The sequence below is a fragment of the Eublepharis macularius genome, chromosome 3 (genome assembly GCF_028583425.1).
Source record: "Eublepharis macularius isolate TG4126 chromosome 3, MPM_Emac_v1.0, whole genome shotgun sequence".
Classification (NCBI taxonomy): domain Eukaryota; kingdom Metazoa; phylum Chordata; class Lepidosauria; order Squamata; family Eublepharidae; genus Eublepharis; species Eublepharis macularius.
The window spans coordinates 146551466-146576457 of NC_072792.1; the positions used below are offsets into that span (position 1 = coordinate 146551466).

At 42.7% G+C, this 24992-nt stretch overlaps 1 protein-coding gene across 1 annotated transcript in view; it reads right to left on the minus strand.

Annotated features, from left to right (window-relative positions):
- Window positions 1-24992, minus strand: part of LSAMP (limbic system associated membrane protein) — a 658501-nt gene that overhangs the window by 303658 nt on the left and 329851 nt on the right. The window contains exon 2 of the mRNA XM_054973823.1: window positions 11344-11576. Within this exon, the coding sequence (XP_054829798.1) occupies window positions 11344-11576 (233 nt within the window). The remainder of the gene's footprint in view (window positions 1-11343; window positions 11577-24992) is intronic.

Genomic DNA, 24992 nt, shown 5'->3' on the forward strand with positions numbered 1-24992 from the left:
CACACGGAGAAGGGGGTAGGCCAGAGCAAGGTGGAGGAGCTTACGGGGATTGGCAACCCCGTGTTGGAGACCCCACACCGGCTCAAAGGCAAGGACCGAGGAAGAAGCCTTTATGGTGCATAAGCTATGAACCCGAGACCTTGAAACAAGTGAAAACAAAGCAAGGATTCCTGACAAGATAGATGCAAGGACAACTGAAAGACCGAAAAAGAGTGATTTTACTTGATACTTCTCCAAGTAAGAGTATTGTTTATTGCTTTACGACAGCTAAACAGCTTGATGAGGGGGGTTTATTATCCCCCAGAGAGGCGGCTGCCTCATGGACTAGGAAACTGACACTCAAGAAGTGAAGCATAAGAAGAGGTTTCCTGGGATGGAGAGTGGGGAGCAAAAAACTTTATAACTACAAATAGTAAGAGCAAAGGAGCTTTTTACCAGTTTTAAAAGATCTGTGATTGAACATTTGTGAGTGGACAAAACGGCATTTTCTGAAGAGATACTTTTAAAGCTGCAACAAATTTCTAAACTGATGAATTGTGTATTAAGAAAAGCAGACAAAACACTTGGAATAAAAACAGGCACGAGCACTGTGTTAGATGCCAAGTTAGAAGAGAATTTTGATGGGACAGACTTACCTAAAAGAAAATTGGAGTGGAACTGTGAAAATACTCCCAACAAAATGGAGGAGAAAATCAGCTTTCTTTTGTGAAAGTACAGACAGCGGAGAAGTGGGAGGAGTGTGGTGAAAAGGAAGCTGTGAGGAAGAGTTTTAGCGTACTGCTTCTGTATGAAGTACAAAGCATACAACATACTCCAATCGAGAAACCTATCACAAAGATGAAGAGAGATAAACAGGGACATTATAACGTATTTAATGGCACCTCGCATGAATGGCTAGAAGGCAAAAAGAGTCAGCTATGGCTGATCATTGGAAAGAAAGAGTTTCAATACTATTCCAGAGGGAGAAAGAAGAAAGAAAATGAAACTTAAAGGCTGTTTCAGCATCCTTGACCCAGCACAGGAAAGAGCGGGAAATCCCGGTCTCAGAAAAGACGCTGATCAGACAAAAGACAAACTGCCTGCCTCCGCTTTGAAATTGGAGGCATCTGGAATCTGTGAAAAAACCCGCCTGCACTGAGTAAGTAGCCCGTTGCTTTAACAACATTTGGAAGGGAGTTGTTATTTTGTTATCTTTTGTCAAACATCATAATCTTGGGTTTGAGAGTACTGAGAGTACTGTAACTGATCTTATATGACCTACCTTCATATCAGTCCCCAGGAATGCATAAACACAGATGACGATGAAGCAGATGGTCACAGATACAGCCAGTTCTAGTACCTGTGATTCGGCGGGGGGGGGGGGAGGGGGGGAGGGAGGACAAGTATAATCCTCATGGAGATATGAGACTTACTGCGAACTAAAGATATGATTCCCTGCCTTTACACAGGATGCTTGTCAACATTAGGATCTACCCAAAGTGGAACAAAAAATGGACCGGGTGAGCCAGCTTGGGGCTGACTTCTTGGAGAGCCATTTAATAAATTCATGAAACATTCTGATTTTGTAATTCTTCAACATATTGTGGCTTGTTGAGAGGCAAGGGCACGTGGCCTCCAGACAAAGATGACTGGTTAGCACTTCTTGTTTGGGGTGGGAGAAATAATCTTTTCCGCTGATGGTAATTTTAGCTTTGCAATTAGTAGGGCAGCCTTTTCAAAAGTCTGCATTCAGATGTGTTCAAAGGGAACCTTAACTGTGAAAAACTTCAGTAGGCCAAAGCTGCTGCCACTGAGGTGTCACCAAAAGCATACTGAAATGCTCCCATTTCAAGTTCTTCTCCCTTTTTATGGCATTTAATTCCTAGCATATCTTGCACTGCCAATTATTGTTTTCTTTTAATAAAGCTGTGAATAAATCTGTCGAAGCAAAGAACAAGGAGTGCCAGGCAGTGAAGAACACAGGGAAGCTTTACACATATTCTAATTGACTAAGGGCTAATTTATGTTTATTCCATGTTAGCTACAACTATCACATGTTAGCCTGGCTGTGTGAAAGTGTTATTGCAAATTAGCAGTCAAGGATACAGCTTTCTTATCAGTGCAAACAGACACAAAATTGTTTGGAGGGGATAAACTTAAAAGATTGTAAATGCTACCCAAAGAAAATATGTGAGTTGTCCCTAATTGCCTCACAATATGACTCTGCAGTTGGCAAGCCCAAGTACATGAACATATGAACCAAGTCACACCATTGGTTTTTCAAGATCAATATTGTCTATTCTAACTGGCAGCAACTCTCCAGGGTCTTAGTTAGAGAAGTCCTTCACATCATTTACTACTTGATCCTTTTAAATAGAGATGCTAGGCACTGAACCTGGGACATTCTGCATGCCAAGTAGATGTTCTGCCACTGCATATTACTAGCATAATATTACTAGCATATTTAGCTATGTAGCTTTATCCTGGGAGATTTACCCACAACATATCATTTTGCTTAAATATTTGTACCATGATTCTCCTAAATTTGGAGCAGCTTACGGAAATATCTAAAACAATAAAACACATTTTTTCTGTTTTTACACATACATTCTTCCAGTGTGGCACACACAGCATTCACTTACCCTCTTTTGTACTCATGAAAGTCCTGAGTGGTAGATTAAGCTGAGAAAGTAAATGGATGAATGAGTTGAACAGGAATTTGAACTCCTATCTCCCAGATCAAATTCCAGCATCCTAGCCAGTACATACAATCTGTTCCTTAATTATTAGAAGGAAAAATCCTGCATGATAAAATTCTATGGAACATTCCATTGCAATCTAGGCTGAATCCACACTTACCCGGCACAGCGATAAGCAGGCAGAGTGAGAGTGTCTTTCTGGCGCGTTTTATGACATCATCGCGCCATGAGGGCGTGATGATGTCATAAATCGCGCCAGAAAGATGCTCTCACTCCGCCTGCTTATCGCTGTGCCGGGTAAGTGTAGATTCAGCCCTAGCCTCCCAATGCTGGCTTGTTCCAGTCTCTAAATGCCTATATGGGTTTCTTTATTAAAACCTTCTGAAGCTGTGTCATCCCAAAGTTGGCTGAAGTGACTTTTTGAAATTTCATTACAAGATGAAGCTTCCATCTTCTAAAATGGAAATGTTCAGTTTCTGTGGATTATGGTATGAAAAACAAGATAAACAAAGAAGATGGTCTCTTCACTAACTATCAAACTCTCAGCCACCATCCATCCATCCATTAAATAAATGGATTAAAAGGTCTAGCGGTACTATGGGAGTCGTATACATATTACAAAACTCTGCCAAGTCTCCAGTGATATTGGGAACATATTTCATCAGCTCTCAGAGAATTTCTGGGCACAATTAAACACAATATTTGGTTATCTCTGTTTTAATTTGCATTTTAAAAATGCATTTTAATTAGGGTTGCCAAATCTGAGTTGGGCAATTTGCTGAAGTTTTGGGGGTGAAGCCTGGAAAAGATGGGGTCTGGGGAGGGGAGAGACCTCAGTGGGGTATAATGCTATAAATATCACCCAAAAAAGCAGCTATTTTCTCCAGGTAAACTGATCACCATAGTCTTGAGATCAGTTGTAATTCTGGAAGATCTCCAGGCCCCACTTGGAGGTTTGGAACCCTAAATTTAAGGCCTGGCAATCAGCAGGAGAAGGAGGAGATGGGAAATTATGGGGGGGGGGCATGTTTGGCATCCCTGACATGATGATGCATCATGTTTGTGCCCTGGAAGTGGCATCATCAAGCTAGGGTTGGCATTCTAGCATTTATCACCATAGAGTTTGGGGTGAATGCTAGAGATTCACTCAATGCAATGATGTCACTTCCATGTCATGCAGAAGTTGTATCATCACTTTGGGGACATTTTCCTCCTATCACCCAGCTGAATGCTGGCGGGCAAAAACAGGGGGAAGGATGTATCTCACCACCAATGGAAAAGTGGCAACCCTATGTTCCATTTGTGAAAAACTCCCTCTTACTTCTATTTCTCTTTTCAGTTTCAGATACCAGGTGAAGATTAATTTTATTTTCCCAGGCCTTCAGCAACAAGTAATGTATATGTTTGTTTTCCATTTGTCCTCATTTTTTTCAAGATCCTGCTGTTTTTTTATCACCTTCTGCTGATTGCTCATGTAGTTTTACTGCATTTTAGATAACAGTTTAAGATTATTTGAACTTTAAGCATAAATTTGCTTTCTACAATTCCTTGGAGACGTTTTTGTTCAGAGCAAGCCACAAAACTAGTTTAAGTAAATAAAAATGATGAGGTTATCACATGAACTGGACATCAGTCATTTATATTTCAGGAGCTGTAAGAGAACGGCATATCCATAGGGAGTGAGCTGTCTCTCAGACTGATATTATGTCCCTTGGTCAAGTTTACAAGACCTAGTAGGTTAAGAGCAAGAAACCTTTCACATAATAATGCTTTACACACTTTATAAACTGCTCTGAGTGTGGCATTAAGTTGTCTTGAAGGGCAGTATACAAATCGAATGTTGTTGTTGCCCTCATTCAGATGTCTATGATAACGCATATATATGAGCAGATTCGAAACATGCGCTTCTACATGCATTGAAGCTTGAAAAATTTAAATGGAGCTAGGCCCAAGTGTTGTTGTTTTCTTTTTAAACTATCATGGTGTATTAAATCTCACTCACTTCTGTCATCTTTTACTGAGCTGCATAACACCAGCAAATTAAATAATATTTCTTCATTTGTAATGTTTGTCACATCTTTACTTCATCCCTATTGTGCCTTGCACAGCTAGCAGAGATCAAAAGGCTAGTGATCGTGTGTCCTAAAATCAGGGCTTTTTTTTTCTGGGAAAAGAGGTGATAGAACTCAGTGGGTTGCCCTTGGAGAAAATGGTTACATGGCTGGTGGCCCTGCCCCCTGATCCCTAGACAGTGGGGAGTTTAGATTGCCCTCAGCGCTATGGCGCAAAGGGAAATCTAAACTCCCCTCTGTCTGGAGATCAGGGGGCAGGGCCACCAGCCACATGACCATTTTCAAGAGGTTCCGGAATTCTGTTCCACCACGTTCCAGCTGAAAAAAAGCCCTGCCTAAGATGCAGGGGATGTTAGCAGCTATTTCTATTTGTCTGTAAAAGTGTAGGCAGTAACTGTTTCACCAAGACATTTACATAATTGAGACTTGTGCCCATGGAATTTAGCACTGAATGTAGTTGTGTAGTTGACCACTTTCATTAATTATTAGGGATGTGCAAAATGAAACATATTAGCTGGAAATACACCTGGAATTTGCTGTTTTGTTAAAATAGCTTCTGGAACAGTAAACCATATCCAGGAAACCAAGTTATAACAACTCTCTCCCACTGAAAAGTTTGTGTGTTTTGTTTCAGTTCTTACAGCTCAGAGGCAGCAGCAGGCAGGTAGGCACTGGGCCAGCATGGCGACATCTTGTTTTCCTTAATGGCATTCACCAAGTGGATCCCAAGAGGAGAGGGCCCTTATGTGACATTATACCACCTAAATAACTCTTTTGGGGGGAAGGCGGAATGTGCGCAATGTGCATGAGTTCTTTTCCCTCCAGTGCTACCCAGCCAATTGCACCAACTAACTAACTCTGTTGCTGACAAAGGGGAATGTGAACAATGTGCATGAGTGCATCTTTTTTCCCAGCATTACTTGGGCAATGGCATTTTCTCCCTGTCAATCAGGTCCTCACAAGCGGAGACCCCCTGCCTAGCAGTTTTGGAAACATTTGTTTAATTTCATTGGAGGGAAGGGGAATATGCATCTTGGGGTTTTTTTTGAGGAGCTACACAGCCACTGATCTGTCTCCTCCACCCCCATTAGGGCACTTGAACAGTCAGTTGCTGTGAGGAAAAGTGCTGCTGGGCACAGAGCACAAAAGGTCCTGGAATACTTCAATCATAGGGTTAGGGTGATGCTGAAGATACTTCCTAGGAGTAAGCAGCATTGAATGACATGGGATTTACATCTGGGTAGACCTGGGTAGACCTGTTAAGGGGGAATATGCATCTTTGTGTTGTTAACTGCAGAAACAGCTGCCTCAAAGAGCCTTGAAGGTCTCATTGCAAAGAACGGGACCAAAACTCATGATAAGGGGAAAAAACAAACAGATTAGATCCAAACCAGCAATGCCCCACATGGAAAACAATAATACTGCTAAATAATTCGCTTGGAAACCTCAAATTTAATACTGAAATGAAAATTTTTCTTAGTGCACACCCCTACTGCTTATGACCGCATTTATAAGAACATTTTCTTGTGACTAAGTCCCATTGAATAAAATTGGACCTCCTTCCAAACAGATCTGCTTTGGACTTCTTAAAACTCGAATGGCATCCATATTAACATACATATGTGGTAAAATACATCCATTACGCTGATAAAAAGCATGTAAAATGTGTATGTGTCACAGAATGTTGTGGGGCCAAGTAGTAGGCTAGCCAGGTGCCTGCTTACGGTGGGCAATTTACCAGCAATCTGTGCCTCTGTCTGGCAAGTATGATCCTACTTCGTAGTTCTATGCAGGGCCGGATCGAGGGGGGCAGGGGGGGTAGTCTGCCCCCGGCACCACCAGGGAGGGGGCGCTGGGAGCAGCTTCCAGGAGTGCACGGGCAGCAGCACAGGCAGCCTCACAGCCCCCCACGCTGCCTTTCGCCTGCCCCGCAGGACAGGGGGCGGCTGGCTTGCTGCGTGCCCCTGTCCTGCAGGGCAGGCAAAAGGCAGTGTGGCCGACCGCACCATTTGCCTCCCCTGCAGGACAGGGGGTGGCCGGCCGCCCCCTGTCCTGCGGGGTAGGCAAATGGCACGGGCGACCTCGCAGCCCCCTGTGCTGCCTTTTGCCTGCCCTGCAGGACAGGGGGTGCGTGGCAAGCCAGCCGCCCCCTGTCCTGTGGGGCAGGTGAAAGACATTGCGCGGGGCTGTGAGGCCGCTTGTGCTAGTCGCCTGCGGGGAGGCGAATGGCACGGGCGGCTTCCCAGCCCCACACATTGCCTCCGCCGCTCCACCCTGCATGATGACATCACCGAAATGATGTCATCATGCAGCACCGGGGCACGCGCACAGAGTGTGCATGCAAGGGGCTCAGTCTAGGGTTGCCCTGGATGCCGGCAACCCTAGATCCGGCCCTGGTTCTATGTTGTTAATATGTCAGTCTTAGAATTGCTTATGCTCTGTTTCAGCATTTTTTCTACTTTGTGTTGGATTTTTGCTGACATTATGTCTTTGCCAATTTACATGTATATACCCTGTTGCATTGTTTATTGACATGTCCTTGATATTGACTGTACTAATCTCACACTATGTAATCTGCCTTGAGTCTCAGTGAGAAAGGCGGACTACACAAATGACAGCTTGGGGTCAGATAGCAATTTCCCCTAGGCTAGGGATCCTGACAGTGTTTTGCCATCTTCTGGGCATGCAGTAAGGGTCACTGGGTGTGTGGGGATGGGGGTGGGGGAGGTAATTGTGAATTTCCTGCATTGTGCAGGAGGTTGGACTAGATGACCCTAGAGGTTCCTTCCAGTCCTATGATTCTAAATAAATAAATATAGAAACAGATAAATAGGAGGCAGGTTTGTGAAATGGGGAGAGCATTCCAGACATCCTTAACCAATAACATCACTTCCAGCATGACCCAGAAGTGACAGCATTCCACTTGAAATTATGTCATCACTTGGGTATGACGGATGTATGCCCTAGTAAGTTTCCACCAACTGTCAGGGGGAACTTGGCAACCCTACTGAGCAGGTTTGCCACAGATGGGATGTCTCTTACAGGGATCCCTCCCTCCCACACCCTTCCATTCCTCCAGCCCCCTTCAGCATCTTGCTGACTGACACCCCTCTAATTCTAAGGATTTAAAAGAAAGGGTCCAGAGCAGCCCCCTTTTTAGTCAGGGAATGCCCCACAGTATGGCTGAATGTAAAGTGTGAAGAACTCAGGCAAAATTAACAAGAAACAGTATATTTAAAAATATTATAACAAGTACGTAAATAGCAAGTAAGTAAATAGTTATTAAAAAAGGAGCAGGTATAATACTGGGCAAAACAGTATTTATCTTCACAAATAGAGAAGCTGGCCAGAAAACAACATAGCTCTCTGATGCAATTGCCTTACTTAGCTTCTACTCTAATTCAATACTTGACTTGGATTGCCATAAGGGCTCTGGAGAGATATTGGACCCTGGGGAGGGAGGGAGATGGTACTCAACCCAGGATTGATGTTTGTGCACATGCACTCCCCGGTAGGGCTTCTGGATCGGGTTTGGAATACAATCAGACCCCAGAGAACGGGGACAACATTGTCCTTTGAGATCACAAAGTGACATCATTGCACCAACCCTGTTCCAGTTGCCTGGGCTGGCTTGCCACTCCTAGATGGTGCCACACAGCAGCAGGAGTCCGGCTGAGCATCCAGGCAGGCAGGCTGGCTACTGCTACTGCTGCCGTGCAACTGCAGGAGTTTAACTGGGCACCTGGTCTGGCTGGCTACTCCTAGGTGGTGTTACAGTAGACCAGTTGGGTGCCCAAGCTGGCTGTCCACTTCCCCAGACTAGCCATGGCACCACACAGCCACAGAAGGCTAGGCAACTAAGCTGAGTGATGGAGCAGGGGAGGGGGAGGAGAGGGGACAGGTGACTGGTATTTGGGGAACTTTTCCCCAGACAGTCCCCCCAAATACTGGACTGTCCGGGTAAAAACCAAACACCTGGCAACCCTATCCCTGGGCCTGGAACTAAAGGAAATGGCACTCAGTGCTTCCCGTGCTTTCTCTCCCCTCCACTGTAACAAAATAAAGGCATGTTGACGGGCTCTTTCTCTGCCATCACCAGTACCACTCCCCTCTTTCTCGCCTTTCCCTTCCTCCTCCCTCCCCTCCAGTGAGGTGTCCAGTATTTTCAGAACATTTCTCTCAGTCAGCCTAAGAAAATTCTGTTTGGGTGAAAAATGGACACCTGACCTGACAAACCTATACCAGACTCATGTTTTCTCCCCTGCCACTCAGGTGAGTGGGGACGGGGGCAGCAGGTAGGAGCAGGGGGATGGCAAGCCTATATGACAGTAATACGTATCGAAATACATATTTTTCAGCTTTTAACCAAACAAATGAAGTAGGTAAAATTTATTCCATCCTCATTCGATCACACTGGGATAAAATTACTCATTCAGACTCAAATCCCTGTTGGAGAAAAAACAACAACTGTATTCCCGCCAAGGAGGCTTTTTCCTATTTCTGCTTGTCCAGGAAGTTGTCATTTCTCCTTTTTTATTATCTTTCTTTACTGTAATGACTCCTGTAGTCTTTTTACGAGATAATAACTTCCATGTGTATGAATTAATACTGTGAACTGATTTAGAAATGAAAGCTTGAACTGGAGATGATTGGATCCTTAGGATGCTATGCAGTGTGCTGTACACTCTCAAGATCTTTACTGAGTACCTTGAAAATTCTGAATGCAATGCACATTGTGGACGTGAATGGGAGTAGCTTTCCAGTTTGTGTAATTCTGGCAAATAGAAACTCTCGGCCATTTGGCATACATTATGGCATTTGTATTGTCAACACAGAGACCATCTGTGAGGAACCCATCAGTGGTCTGAGAGAGCAGAGGATCACTTAAACATGTTGAAGCCGAAGCAATAAATAAGCCATAACCTCCTATAGCCCCACATAGCCCAAACACGTACATTTCTCCCTTTTTGTAAATTATGTGGGAGAATGAACAAAACAGGGAAGCTGATGGAGGAACCCTGAAGTAGTTCCTGATATTTTATGAATTGAACTCAGGGTAAAAATGGAAAGACTTTTTCCAGTTATTGAAAACCATGAAATATTCATCCCATACACTTTCCTCACTAACAAAATTCTAGTTTCATCCCTGCTACTAACAACGTTGTAATAGGTGATAGATACATTATTTAAGGGCTACACTGAGGAAGCTCTGCATAAGAGGCTTTGGAATTTGTCCTTTATTCTCTTTCTTGTGTTTTAAAGAACTAGTGTGCTGCCCATCAAATCTCATGGCAACATGCCATTGTGCTGGCTCAATATTATCTGCTTGGATTGGTAGTGGTTCTCCAAGTCATCAAGCCTGGGGTGGGGGGCTGTGGCTCAGTGACAGAGCATCTGCTTTGCATGCAGAAGGTCCGAGAATCCATCTCCAGTTAAAGTGCTGAGGTAGTAGGTGATATTGAAGATTTCCACCTGAGATCATGATGAGCCACTACTGGTTAGAAGAGACAATACTGACCTTGATAGATCAAGAGTCTAACTTAGTTCCATATGATCCAAGGTCATTTCAGCCCTGCAACCTTGGATCTTCTGCATGCTAAGCTTGTGTTTAATCACTGTGTTGCTGGCCCAGTCTGACCACATGCCTGTGAACTGGGGACTTGGCTGAGGCAGCTGCGAGACAGTCATATTTGGCGTGGGAAAGAACTGTTTTTTAGCTATTTGGTAGGGAGGGTGTAAGTAGATTGTGCTTCTAGTGACTTTTCTCAAATGACTAAAGTTCAGGATAAGTGTTATTTTTACACTTGACATTTTAAAATGAAATAAATAAATTAAAGAGTTCATTGCATTAAAGAAATATAGTTAAACTGCCTCGCTCCAATAATTATCCAAGAATGGTTGTCATTTGTACTAGTCACATCTGACTAATCAAGGACACTGAGACGAAAATTAGTGATCAATATAGCATTACACAGTGGAAGAAAGAGGGAGATCTGCATCACCACTGCAAATCAACATCGAGTCTTCAACAACAGTTCACCAAGGAGATAAAAATATATCGCTATTTTTCATCTAAGAGGAACCCCAATTCACATGGACCTCAGATCTGGATCTTATCTGGAGGTCTTCTGTAGAGCATATCCAGCATCCTAAAACTGCTTTTCAAAATCCCATTAATTAAAATATTGCTTGCAAAGTTTTGTGTTACATGGAACATTGCAGGAAAGAAGTAATTTAATGGCTGTTACCAGAGTCTGAGGTAGAGGGCTTCCTTTTTCTTGCCTTATGAAGAAAACAATCTGCACCTAGTTAGATGTACTTTGCTATTAAGAATTTCCATCACAGACCAGATAAATGGTTTTTTTGGCTCAACACTCTATCTTTTGATGGCATCTATTCCAATGCTATACATAAGGTGCTAATTGTGCAGTCTTAAATAGGGTTACACCTTTCTAAGGCTTTAGAGGACTACAAAAGATATACTTTGGGGGCAGGAAAACTATATGTACCTCATATTCTTACCACCTGGTCATCAGACAGACATAAACACAGCACCCCCAAACTCTGCTCCCCTTCTAGAAGCAACTTCTTACCTTGAACAATCAAATAAACCTGGGAAGTCTTGGGATGATGCAGTGTTTGCACTGAGCATGTGTACGATCCCTCATCATAGATGTCCACTTTCTGGATTCGGAGGCTGTATTCCAGAGGAGTGCGTTTCTCAAGCTCTACCCTGGGGTCCAGGGACCACTTGTCTTGACCAGCAAAAATGATGCCTGAGCGATTTAACCAGGCCACCTTGGAGCTTTTGTCTTCTATAAAACACCTGCATGACATGAGAAAGAAAAGGTTGAGATCTAAAAACTCTGCTTAGTTTTGGCAACACCCTCCAAGTTTGCAAATGTCTCCTGAAGCGCAGTCATATTCCTATCACCACCTGTGCTGCAATCTACTCCCTGCTTTGTATGTGCATAGCATTTTTAATGTTTCCCCTGTGTTTGTCTTCACTGATAACTCTTATCATGATTATTCTTATGTCACAGATATGGAACAGAAGCTGAAAACTTCCCAGTGAGAAGTATCCACAGAAGAAATGGGACAAACTTAGGTTTCGCCGCTCTCAGCCCAACTTACTATCCATGTAGTATATTGCCAAAAATGCACATTTTGAATGAAACGTATGATGCCAAGACTTCAAAGCAGTCTGGGAAAGAATGAACATTCCCAGTTGGTGAAATGACACCGGTAGAAAGGAGTTAAGCCCCTTGTCCACACCATTATGGCACCAATCCATATAAGACTCTCCCAAAGGGAAATTTCATTATCATGTGCACTTTGACACAGTTATCTAAGCCAACTCACGCCACTTTCAACTATGTGCATCATTGCCTATACAAGAGTCTTACAAAGCTAATCTCCACCCACATTCTATTACTATTAGAATAGCCCATTTTAAAAAGGACTTCATATCAGTTTTATCCCTTACAATGATTTGCCCCTATTTTTTTAACCCACTTTGAAGAAGTTGCAAACAACCTTTTAACATTTTCTATAACCATTCTCCTGCCTAGTATCTTCCTTCTGAAATGTCCCTGGTATCAATAAATAATAGAACTTTTTTTTTTTTAGTTTTCCTCTTCATGTGTACTCAAAGGCAGGATACTTAAAATATTCCTGTCCCTTTCCACTCAGTGGAATGAGAGGTCAGGGCTGTGAATCATGTTTTTTTAATGTCATAAGACAGCATCTGTTACACTCTGCATCTGCTTTCCAGGACTGGCTAGCACAAGCTCTTTCTGGCATTAAAAATGTGTTCTGTCTGCATATTTCTCCTGTTCTAGGCAGCTTTTAACCTTTCCTGAAAACTAGATGCCGCCTGCCCCTGAGCCAACATCAGAGCTGCATCCACTGTGTTTGTTTCCTCCACAGTGCAGGAATTATGTTCAGATTTTCCCAACCCCATACAGCTTGCTTAATATCCTCAGAAAGCCAGGTGACATAGAGGTGAGAGGAGAGAGGGAAGGTAGAGAAGCAGCATACACACAGAGACACAGTATGGTCTGCCGCCTGGCACACCCTTCGTTGCAACAGCTGTCAGTAGCAGTGGGGTGTCTGCTAGGAGGAGGATGGACTGACAGCCCTTGCAGACTATATTAGTCATTCAGTATGGGAAAGCATAAAGAAGCTTTCACAAAGTCAAGCCCAGCCTGAATCTAAAAGATGAAACCAATCAAAGAGGACATGCACTTAATATAATTTTGTTTTTTTTCCAGATTAATTAAACTGGAGTAACTGCTGCCTGGATGAGCATATAAAATTTGGGCCAAATGTACTCTAATACCCAATACACTTGTGTGCAGCATTGCTAATGTTGCCCTGTGATTATAAAGGCAAAGGGAAGAAGGCCTTGGCACCCCTTGACAGCCAGAGGACGGAGGGCTATTAGAAGACTGTCCCCCTCTCCACTCTCCACCTGTTTTTTTAAAACATTGATTTTAAATAATTTGTGCATGGGTTATAAATTCATCAATAAAATAAGGACTATCTCTTTTGCCTTATCTATACGAGTAGTGCCACGGTGCTGCTTCCTTTACTTATATTAAACATTTAACCCACACTAACTGTGTTGTGTGTAGGCACTGTGAGAAATGGCATGGGCCCTAGTTAAAGGGTTTATAATTTGTCAGAAAACAGGAAAGGCCGAAGGGGACCCAGCAGTATGTTGCACTGTCATGGAAACTGAATGGCTTGTACTCAGCCACACACTTCTGAAGACCTAGGCTCTGGAAGAGGGAGCAATGGTTTCTGCTCATTTTCTCCTCCCATGGCAGACCCCCAACTGTTGCCCCTATTGTGTTCCTGAGATTCTGCTAGTTAATTTTGAAGTGCTACGGGGGCTGCAGAAGGAGAGGGAAGCTTCAGTTTACTGGTGCTCATCCAGCTCTTTCATATTGCCTAGCATTTAAGCATATGGTTGCCATCCACCAGGTGGAGCTTAGAGATCTCCAGGAATTACAACTCATCTCCAGACTACAGAGATCAGTTCCCCTGGAGAAAATGGCAAAGTCTGGAGAAAAGTGGCAAATCTCTTCTCCTCTAGTACATTTTTATAATGAGCCGTTTGCAGTTTCGCTGTGTATATATATTTAGTCAGTCATGGCTTAATCTTGAAAAGTGAAGGTGACTGAATTAATCTCGTTGTATTCTGATTTATAACTAGGTATTTTCAGAGATTGGTTTCCATCATTTTGTTGCTTCTGACGACCTCCATGTGGCTGGTATAATATGGAAGTCCTAAAGTGAGATTAAGATGGTTCAGCTTTAGAGGGGATCTGTGAGTCTGTTGGAAACTAGAGACAGACAAGCACTATACTTTCCAATCATTACATTTTACAATGCTTCATCTTTTTCTTTGCTCTTTTGTCTATAGAAGGCCTAACCCACCCAATAGAAACTGCTCCATTATCTTGTTCTTGTTATTTTCCTTCTGAAGAGCAACGGATTCAACCGGGTGGCCATTAAGGTCCAAACTATTTTAATTTTTGTTGCTCTGTGACTGATGAAGAGCTTCACAATCTAGTTTGAAAATGAACCTTCACTATTTTTAATGATGAACTGAATAGGAAGTGACATTTCAGTTGCTTCTATATTTTGCCTGTTTAAGTAAATAAAACCTTCTGGTCTCCAGGGCTGTGTCGCTCTCTCACCTATGGCCAGCTCCGTTCACATAAGTGTACCGTTCACATAAGTGTTTAGAGCAAAAGAATGAAGATTGGAGTTTAAAGATTAAAAAAAAAACAGTTTGACAGTATGGTTTCAAATGGTTTCTTGGGAGAAAGTCAGACATTTACAGAGAACTCTGTAGCCCTCGGGATGCTGCTCTGATCCATATGTTAAGATCATAATTTTTACTTACATTCTCTTGACCTTCCTATCCTGCTGAGTCCACCACCAAACAAGCTTATATCTATACTGTTTAGTTATTCTGGGCTTATTTCTGACCAGAAAGACTGCCAAGATGTAGGAAAAGAAACTTGGAAGAAACTTGGAAGGTATTCCATATATATTTTATGCCTCCCCTCCCAAAAGCACAGAACAGCATACATCGTGCCCCACCCCCACCCCGCCATTTTACTCTTATAACATTCTGCGAAGTAGTTTGGCTCATCTAGTGACTCATCCACTGTGTCTCAGTGACCTTCTGTAATTTTGAATTACATACAGTTCTGATGATCTTATCCCTGCTATTTCACTCCCATCCCTATTTCAGTTTCACTTCCTTGTGCAAATATCATGTTAGCATGTTATTTACTGTTTCCTCATATCACATTCCCCCAACTGTAAAATGTAAATTTTTCTGTCATTAATTAATGATGTACACTGTACATACACTGTATATAAAACCTGTATGTATGCATACGCAACATGCACCAAATGTTTGGGCAAAAACCAAAACATTTGAAAAAAATGTAAAAATGAATATAAATCATGTGTAAAATTAAAAAGAAATGAATGGGAGCATTCACTCATTCTGATTTTTAACCCAGGTCCCCCCAGTCTGATACTCTGACCCCTACATGGAACTGGTTCTTGTGCTGCTGGATAAACCAGAAGGGGGTCCTTTTCACCTTGAATCTACTTGCTTCAGGTACATTTCATAAGCCTACCATTTCTGACAGTAATTTCAGCTGCACAGCCACATGGAAAACTGGCCATGATCTGTACAGGAAAGCTGACATTACATACTTGCTACTTCACCTAAATGTGGGGGTACATAAGGCCCAGGAAAGCTAGATTCAGAGATTGCTTGCAAAGCTTTCATTCATTCCAGTCTACATCCTGGTACATTATATCCTAATGAACGGGCCTGTAGTGCTCTTTTTCATTCAGTGTCAGAAGGAGAGAAAAAATCCATGAACAGATGTGAACATTTCATATTCATAAACTATTGTAACACTTGACCTTATGATCACACCTTAATCAAGATTTATATAATGATAGTCAGACGGAGTAATAAGTGTTAATCCAATATTAACAGAGTATTTAACTTGCCATTTACATGACACTCGGACAGCCACTGCATAGCATCCATCAAATATTAAGAAGCTATAAATGTTTGCTAATAATCAATGAACACAATCATAATTAAAGCTGAACAATGTAATTGGCAGCCTAAGTGAAGGCTATTGGACAGCAACAAAACACTGGTTTTTCCCTGGCCACATGAATTTTATATTAAAAGCCTTACAGTGTAATTCTATGCATGCATAGTGGTAAGTAATTTCTACTCTGTTGAGTGGGGCTTAGTCCAAGGAACTATGCATAGGTTTGCATACTCAGAATACAAACTTGGTCCAGCTCTAGTATACTATAGTCCAAGATTATTGTCACATATGCTGGAGCAGTCAGTGCTGAGCACCTCCTCTGGATAAATACATGACTTACTCTGTAATCTTCAACAGAGTTATCCCCTTCTAAGCCTAATGACTTCAGTGGACTTAGAAGGATGTAACTCTGTTCAGGATTGCATTGTCAGGATCCCTTCATTCACAAATGCACAGAGACACAGTGGCATGACTTCTATCCCCCCGCCAAAGTACAATCCCATACAGAGAATATGTACAAATATTTCAACCATATGCGGAGGGCTTATTGTGACTTCTTCTCACCTAATAGGAACCCTGCCAGGAGAAATGATACAGATTTGAATAGGAAAGACCCATGAAGTCAGTGCTGTTTTGGCAAACATGTTCATCATGTTGGTTTGTATCATACAATCCATGGTATTAGATCCAAAGATTACATTCTGCTCACTGTGAGAAGGGACCTTTGAATATAAATACATCATTTGGATCAAGCCTATTTTGCTTCCACATGATCACAGAAAGGCACTTTCCACTGCCTTAAGATCCAGTTCTAAGACCAGATTCTTGGAACACAAGTTTCATCATTCAGAACAAAGGATGACAGCCATAACTAGAAATACAGTTTACTTGGTGATCTGGATGAAATGCAGATGGAGAGAAACACATACTCTATTCTGAGCATGTGGAAGGAAATGTTAAACAAAAAGCCTGATAGATAAAGAAGGTTCTTGTACTGTCTGAAACTGTTAGTTCAGTGGTGGAGGCACTGGTGTGGGGGATAACAGGAAGGGGCTTGGGCCTCCATGGTCTGCTTGAAGGCCTTCTGGAGTTATATGTTTGGCCACCATGTGAAACAGGATGCAGGACTAGAAGGAGCATTGGTCTGATCTTGGTTATGTTCTGTTGTCTCTCAATTTGAAACTAATGGTGCTGCCCTAAGCAGAGTAATACCCTTCTAAGCCCTAGTGGGAGAAGCAGAAATAAATGTACGAGTCTTAAAATATTTAAAACATCATGTTTGTATGGCACGTAACCCACTGCTGGTACTGATGTTCAAAGAGTAGTCTGTTGGGTTCCAGTTATGAACCACTGAAAGACCCTTATTTAAACAGGCTTTGTAGATATCACCATTGTATTATCGCCCCAGATTATCTCATCCTGTCTTGTCCCAAGCCCAACCTTATTGTATTCTTTCCCTTCAGCATTTTTATGATGTTGCATCTTTTACAATTCTGCATCTTCTCCCATAAGAGACGCTTCTACAAAGTGTATTAATGTCTCAGTGTGATGTACCAGCAGCAGTTCCATGTTGTTTTTATTGTTCCAGCCAATTTTTTTCATCAACCCATACTTCTTCCCCAGTCCCTCCCTCTGGCAAACAGATGTGTGTCTTGTCAAGAAGAATCATTTGGCTGGAAATCATGACAAGCTATGAAAACCAGCTTCCTTTTCAGCAGCAGCAGGAGTGGCAGCAAAGTTTGACACGCTTTCCATAACAGAGAGGAGGGATGAGAAAGAGGAGGCTTTGTGGCAGGCCTTTCATGTTTAGAGCATCTTCTCTTTACTATGAAAAAGGTCACCTGAGTCTTCGGTAGAGCTTAAACATTCCAAGTCAGAAGACTTTCTTCTACACTGATCCAAATGTCTTTTTAGCATCTGTTGAAATTCCCTCAGGTTCTTGATCTAACTGGGATCAAATTTAGGTGGGAATCAGAGGCAGTATAGATGGTACAGAAGTATAATATGAGGAACTTCACAAAACATTTTGTAACTTGTCCCCAATGCTTTGCCAAAACATAACCCTCCCAATTAGTTTTGAGTTTGGCTTTACATGAGATTAGATGGCAGCTCTTAGTTCCAAGCCATAAGAAAATGATGGTGGACTTATGACAGCTGTTTCAACTGCCATAGGAAGACTGTTTTAAATTGTTGCATGCAGCAGTTGACATCTTATGCTAAATGGCCCATGTGGAGTGTTTCATTGTGTGACAACAATTTAAAGAAACTTCCCAGTGGAGGCTCTACACGTAACTTGTGCTGGTAGTTTATACTGCTTTTGGGTGACCTCCTATGCATTGTGACAATATGTTTCGACCAGCCTTATTTGATTAAAGTATACCCTCCAGCATTTGACAGAAGGAAGCAGGTACACTTGATTCATTATGAGAACCAGAATAATAATGAATGAATGAATATTTCATTATTCCTCTTTCATGATTCAGTACAGCAAGCTTACCAACCAACCTGAAAACACAGTTTCACAAAATTACACATTCACAACACATATGCCACAGCTTACTCTTAAAATGCCCATGTTTTTAGAATTTCAAAGTTCAGTACATGCTAGCAAAATTGTAAAAGCCAGTTCAGTTAAGAAAGCTTTGTAGATACAGCTGTCAAGTATGTTCTATAAGTAGGTAAAAATTCAATATGCAATAGATTATGATACTTATAGTGGAAAATTGGTCCTGTACCTAATAAATAGGTGCAGCTGGAAGCTATGCTTCAATGGTGCATTTTTGAAACACTTCAGGTCTCTGCAAACAGCACACAGGAATGAAAAAAAGCACTTTAAATTAAACTACTTTGAATTGAGCCTAGTGCATTCTTCTCCAGCCCAAACTGCCTCCTTCTGAGAGTGGCGCAACTTGCTAAAGCCTCCACACAAAGCCTGCTTTTCCTTAAGGATCACAGCACCACAAGTGCTGAGGAGCTAGCCGTAATCTCGCCATTTCACACGCATTTGCAGGATTCAGCTAACAACTTCCCTTGCCACGCATCCAACCCCCCTGCTACCTCCACTGCCGGCAGCAAAATGGCAGAAAGGGAAATAAAATGGGATCAAATGCTGCTTGTTCAATGCAAAACAACACTGACTCCTGGTAGCAAGCGTAAACAAGCCAGGCACAGTCTCTAACGTGTTGTAAAGTGTAATGCTGGAAAGCAAATGCTGTTGTTCGACACCATACAGATTCAGGAGGGGAAAGCTGGTGTGGTACAACATCACAGCAAACCATGCAAAGATACAGAGGAGTTAGCCGTGTTAGTCTGTAGTAGCAAAATCAAAAAGAGTCCAGTAGCACCTTTAAGACTAACCAATTTTATTGTAGCATAAGCTTTCAAGAATCACAGTTCTCTTCGTCAGATGCATGGAGGGCAAAAAGAGAAACTGGTCAGATATAGAGGAGTAGAGGGGGGGGGCTGGGTAGATGCAAACATCTCCTTCTGATATGCAGATGCAAACAGCTCCTTCTGATGTGGAGATCAGTTTGCTTCTGTAAAGGTTCAGAGGACTTAGCCGTGTTAGTCTGTAGTAGCAAAATCAAAAAGAGTCCAGCAGCACCTCCAAGACCAACCAATTCCACTGCAGCACAAGCCTTCGAGAACCACAGCTCTCCCCGCCAGATGCATCATGCAAAGATAGTATCAAGGCATCTTATTCTGCTCATCTTTCTCCTGCCAAGCAATCAAACGAAGCATGGTGTTGTTGAAAGGAAAGAATTGCAAGGATGCAGAAGTCACAATTAAGCTTCTTTTTATGTTATGTGTTGAAGCAGGAACCTATCCTTATACTGTATAACAGGCTCCTATGGGCTTGAGGTTAGACTGAAAGATTCCCGTGATATATAATTCTTATTTTGTTCAAGAGTCATCTGAAAACACTATTGTTGCAGAAAACATGGGCAAAATATATCTCTGGGAAGAAGAGAGGGACAGGAGAGGTAATTTGATCAAGACCCAGGAAGAGCCCAGAAGCCTTTAATTCAGTCTACGCCAAGAATAATTTCTTTTGGTGGGTACAATCATTCAATATAACCACTCTGTCCTGATTGCATCTCATATATATAGTCTCATTAATATGAAATAAATTAGTTTAATGTGTTTCCAAAATGACATACATAGCTTTCGGTCCACCTGCAGAACTTACCCCACATATAACTCTGCCATTGCAGCTGCCCTTTCCTTCTCCCCTTCATGGTAACTAATAAGTCTTGAGAAGGACTCCCTGTTGGTGCTTAAAAGTCTCCAAGGAGGTTTGGAGCATGTTATTTCTAAGTTGCCTGACATCCACAGTACACAGGTGATATAGTACCTGAGAAATCTAAGTCGAAGCACCAGGGAGGGTGGAAGCAAGGCTATGTAGAAAGACCTTTCAAACTCTGTAAGTTCTCTCTGTTGTTACTGCTGTCATACTACTGCAAAAAACCCAGATGTTTTCCTTTTTCAAAAACAGTAACTTCTTAGTTCAGTCTTAAACCGAGTTACAGTGTTCTAAGCTGATTGACTTCAATGTACATAGAATGGCAAGTGGAGGAGATTGTAATTTTGGAGAGAGAAACATCTAAGAAATTTCAAGGGAAACAAAAAAAAAAATTAAGTTCACCAATGATTTTTTTCCAGAAATGTTCAGCACTGTGCTAAAAAGGAAAACTAAGTTTTTTGTTACTCAATTTTGTAACAGTAGGGACTTCCATCTTTCACCTGTCTGTCAGTTCTGAAAATTGCACTGATGTAAATTTCTGGAGTACACTAAATAAATTCTTACAGTCAGGATTTGGGCAAAGTTATAACCGTGAACTTTCCTCTTCACCACTCTCCGAAAAGCTGTTGGTTGACTTTCAGTGCAATCCTAAACAGGATTGCTGACTCCATTGAAGTAAATGGGCTTAGGAAAGTGCTAACCTATTTAGGATTAGTCTGTTAATACATCATTGGCTGTATATTTTTGTATGCCAAATACTGAAGGAGAACTTTAAACATGCATATGCTAGCTACAGAATTGTGTGTTAATCTCTGCACGGATAACCTAAAAATATACAAATTTGTTGAAGACTAATTTCTGTTGGGGTAGAAGCATGCAACTGGGCCCAGCACAGTGGCCAGCACCACAGAACTGGGCCACCATTTTCCCATGTAGATGCTGCAAGGGGAAGGAAAGCAGGGAAACCTGAAGATGGTGGCAGATAAAGGTAGGTTGGCTGCTGGGTGGAAGAGAGAGAAGAAAGCAGGAAAAGGAAAGAGGCTATGGGAGTTTCAGAGAAGGGAAAGAAGAAACGTGGGAATGGGAAAATGAAATACTCCGCACAAGTCCTTGTAGGTTCTTTACTTGTCATATCATATTCTGAACATAGCCAAAAAATGTACATTGAAAAAAAAATCCATCCAATAAGGCTATATTCAGATAGGAGGAATTTATCAATAAACTTAGGGTAGTCCCCAGTTTCTTTTAAAAAAATACCAGAGTAGGGAAAAAAGGCCTTTTAAAGCCCAAACTGAAGCATACTAGGGGAATGAGCTCTTATGATGGTATATCATAAAATCTCAGCTGATCATTTTGTGGGGTCCATAGCAAGCCTACAAGCATTGGCTGTTTCCACACGGCTTGCCTTATTCTGCAAAATAGCGAAATCTCACGTGAAATCTCATGAGAAGACGCTGTTATTGCGTGAGAAGACGCTGTTATAGCACGAGAAGATGTGATAACAGCGTCTTCTCGCAAGATTTCATGCGAGATTTCGTTATTTTGCAGAATAAGGTAAGCCGTGTGGAAACAGCCATTGTGGCAGGCAGCCATAGCTACCACCAAGTGAAGAAAAGGGAGGACGGCAGTGATGTTAAAAATAACAGAAGGAGGAGAAAAAGATAGCAAAGACTAAAGAAGGCAAGCAGGCGACTAAGCCTGCCAGAGAAGGAAAGGTAGCAGCAGGTGAGCAAGTAAAGGAAAGAATAGGCAAACAAGTGAGGGAAAGAGGCCATGGAAGAAGTACAGTGTGGTAATGTAAGGGTTAATCTCCTGCTCTTCAGGAGATACATCAGACTGTTGGGGAGGAGGTTAAAACACTGTTAAACTTGGTTCCTACCAGAAGGCTGGGCTTGATCTCTGTTCTGAATGCTTGTTGTAAACTAGACCCAGCTTACAACACAGTGGGAGATTGAGGGGGAGAGGTGGTAAAAAAAGAATGATGCAAGCATTATGGCCAAATTAGGCATGATGATGTTCTTGTGTCTGCATGAGGATGCCACCAACATTTTAATATGATTTAAAAATGCTACACAGCTCAGCAGGCTGAGGCACTCCCCTCCTCATAGGCCTAACAAGTGCCAAAATAGCTGCACAGACACAGACCTGTAGTTGTTTCAGAACTTGAAAAGGCATGTGAAGGGGGACCACAGTGCCTTGGTTGTGTAGCTGGCCAACGCCCAAGAGTGGAAATTTACCAGAAAGCAGTCAGTTTGAGATCAACAGAGTAGTATGCAACCTTCTCCGGGAACAATGGGGAACTGATAAGCACGTAGCCTTATGTGGTAATAGCTGAGCTATAGGTACGTACACGTGTTCAAGCTATGCGGCAAGAAGTATGTAACCAATGGCTAATTTGTAACTGTGACATGTGATGTAACCGTGTACTCTGCCTAACGAAAGCATATATAGAGAAGTCTATGCTTGTGTTCAGGGGCTCAGTTCTTTGTCACAAGAGTCACGCTGAGACCCGCCGGCTAATAAATTACCTTTCCTTCCTGAGTAACTGTCTGGTCTCGATCCTTTGACACCCCCCTTTCTGCTACAGTTGCACTATGAGCCCAATCAAAATTACAATCTCATAGCGTTTTTAAATCAGTTTAAAATGGCAGATATAGGATTCCCAGGTGCCTGCCAATGGTGGGTAAACTCCCAGGGATTTGCCTCTTTGCCTGCTAATGCCCCAGTAATCAGTGGGAAGTGGCAAGTCTCCCAGAGGTTGCCTGCCACTGGCAAGCACCCTAGGAACACGCATGGAGTGTGTGCTTCCAAGGGGTGCAATGACATCACTTCTGGGAGTGACATCGTTGTGCTGGCCCCTGTGCTTTGTTTGGGGTCGATTGGAACAAAGAGAGACACGCAAGCAGCATGAGGTAAGTGCTGGATAACACACACATACGCTGGGAGGGAAGAGGGACCTGACAACTCTAGGCAGATATGAGATCACTGTCACATCTAATTTTGGCTAGGGGTGCCATTGCCCCTCTGGGGGTGAGGGATCCCCCACTTCCACCCTCCACCCACCACCTCTACTCACCTGGACAGTGGGGAAGGAAAGATAGGGGAACGCCACACTGGGCACGCTCCCAGGGTGGCATGACAACATCACCTCTGGGAGTGATATTATTGCACTGCCCAAGAGTGCTCCTGAGCTTCTCAGAGGGCCAATTTGGGCCCCAAATGAATCAGGCCTGTTTGGAGCCCCAATCAGCCTGCTGAGAGGTGCGCTCACAAAGAACACCCAGGAACACCAAAAAGATATGCGCCAGGTCCCCCCTTTCTCACCAGAAGGGTAGGGTGACCCAGTATCCCTAGTTTTGGCTGTTAGAGAGGAGACAATGATGCAAGGGGCAGTGGGAAGGAAGGAATGAAGAAAAAGGATGGGGAGGGGGAAGCAGTAGGGAGGAAAGCAAGGCCCTGCAGGAATGATTGCGATCTCCCAACCCTTGTGAGTTTACTATGGGTCCCAGTTGTAATTTTAAAAACTTGTAAACACTCAAAGCACAGTGAACCAGTATGGGTTTACAAAACCCCATTTTACATAAGGTGACAGCAACAGGCCCACAGTAGCCGTATTACTTGAAGCTTCCATTGGGTATTGCCAATTGCTGTAGTAATCTTTTATTTTCTGAACTATCATTATCAGACAGGGCCCAGACAGCAACATAAGTATCACCCAGCAGACTGACAGGGATCAGGAGGGCAATTGTGGCATTAGAGAACTATGAGGCTGGATCTATCAACCATTTGGCTCTCCAGTTCTCAGGGTAAAGTCCACTCTCCTAAGACAGCCAGGAAGCTATGGATGGAGCTAGCCCTTCTTTAGGCTGGCCTTGTAAGTCAGTGAGAGGCCAATGAAGACAGACTAGTCTTCATTAGCCCTAGAACAGAAGAAAAACACAGGAGGAAGTGCCTTAAACATTTCTTCCTTTCCTGAGCTGAGACCAGGGCTTTTTATCCAGCCAGAATGCAGTGGAATGGAGTTCTGGCACCTCTTGAAAGTAATCATGTCTGGTGGCCTCGCTCCCTGATTCTGTTACCTCCCCGCACAGCTGAAGTATTACTGCTTCCAAAGCTGGCAGCTTTTTTCAACTGGGAGAAGGGGGATTCCCCTCCCATCAGCTGAAAAAAGCTGCTTTCAAATGCCTGCAGCTTTTTCAGCTGAGGGGAGAGGAAGGAGGGACCCCCTCCTCCTCCTCTCCTCAGCTGAAAAAAGCAGAGGCATGTTTTCAAAGCCAGCATTTTTTTTCAGCCGTCAGGAGGGGGATTCCCCTCCCATCAGCTGAAAAATGGCTGGCATTTGAAAGCAACACTTCTTGCTGTTTGCAAAGAAAAGGGCTGCTTTGAGCTTCGCTGTGCTCCATTAAGATTCCTGAATTTTTAAGCAGCATACCCAAACATTTAAATACCCAAATCCTGAAGCAGCTTGCCATTTGTCACTTGAGAGTTCCACCACCTCTTTTCCCAGAAAAAAAGCCCTGGCTGAGACAAGCATTCAAGCAGTCTCTTGGATAGAGTGTTGGACTGAGCATGGGATGTGACAACTCTTTCATTATGCCACAGTCTCCAGATAACTTATCTGACTAGGAAACAGGTGAACCCATTCAGCCCTCCATATCCATCACGTAATAGCATATTATATTGAGAGTGAGCTTCCAGTGCTTCTTAGGCTCTCTGTTGAGCTCACGGGTCATTACGATTATGAATTCTTGGGTGCTTTGAGGTATGTCCAATAGCAATTGCTACTACACTTGTTCCAGCTGGTGCATTTATGAAAATTGCTGACAATCATATCCATGAATGGCTAGTTTGCATTTTAATTTTTTCTACATTAAAAAAGTCTATATGCATTTTA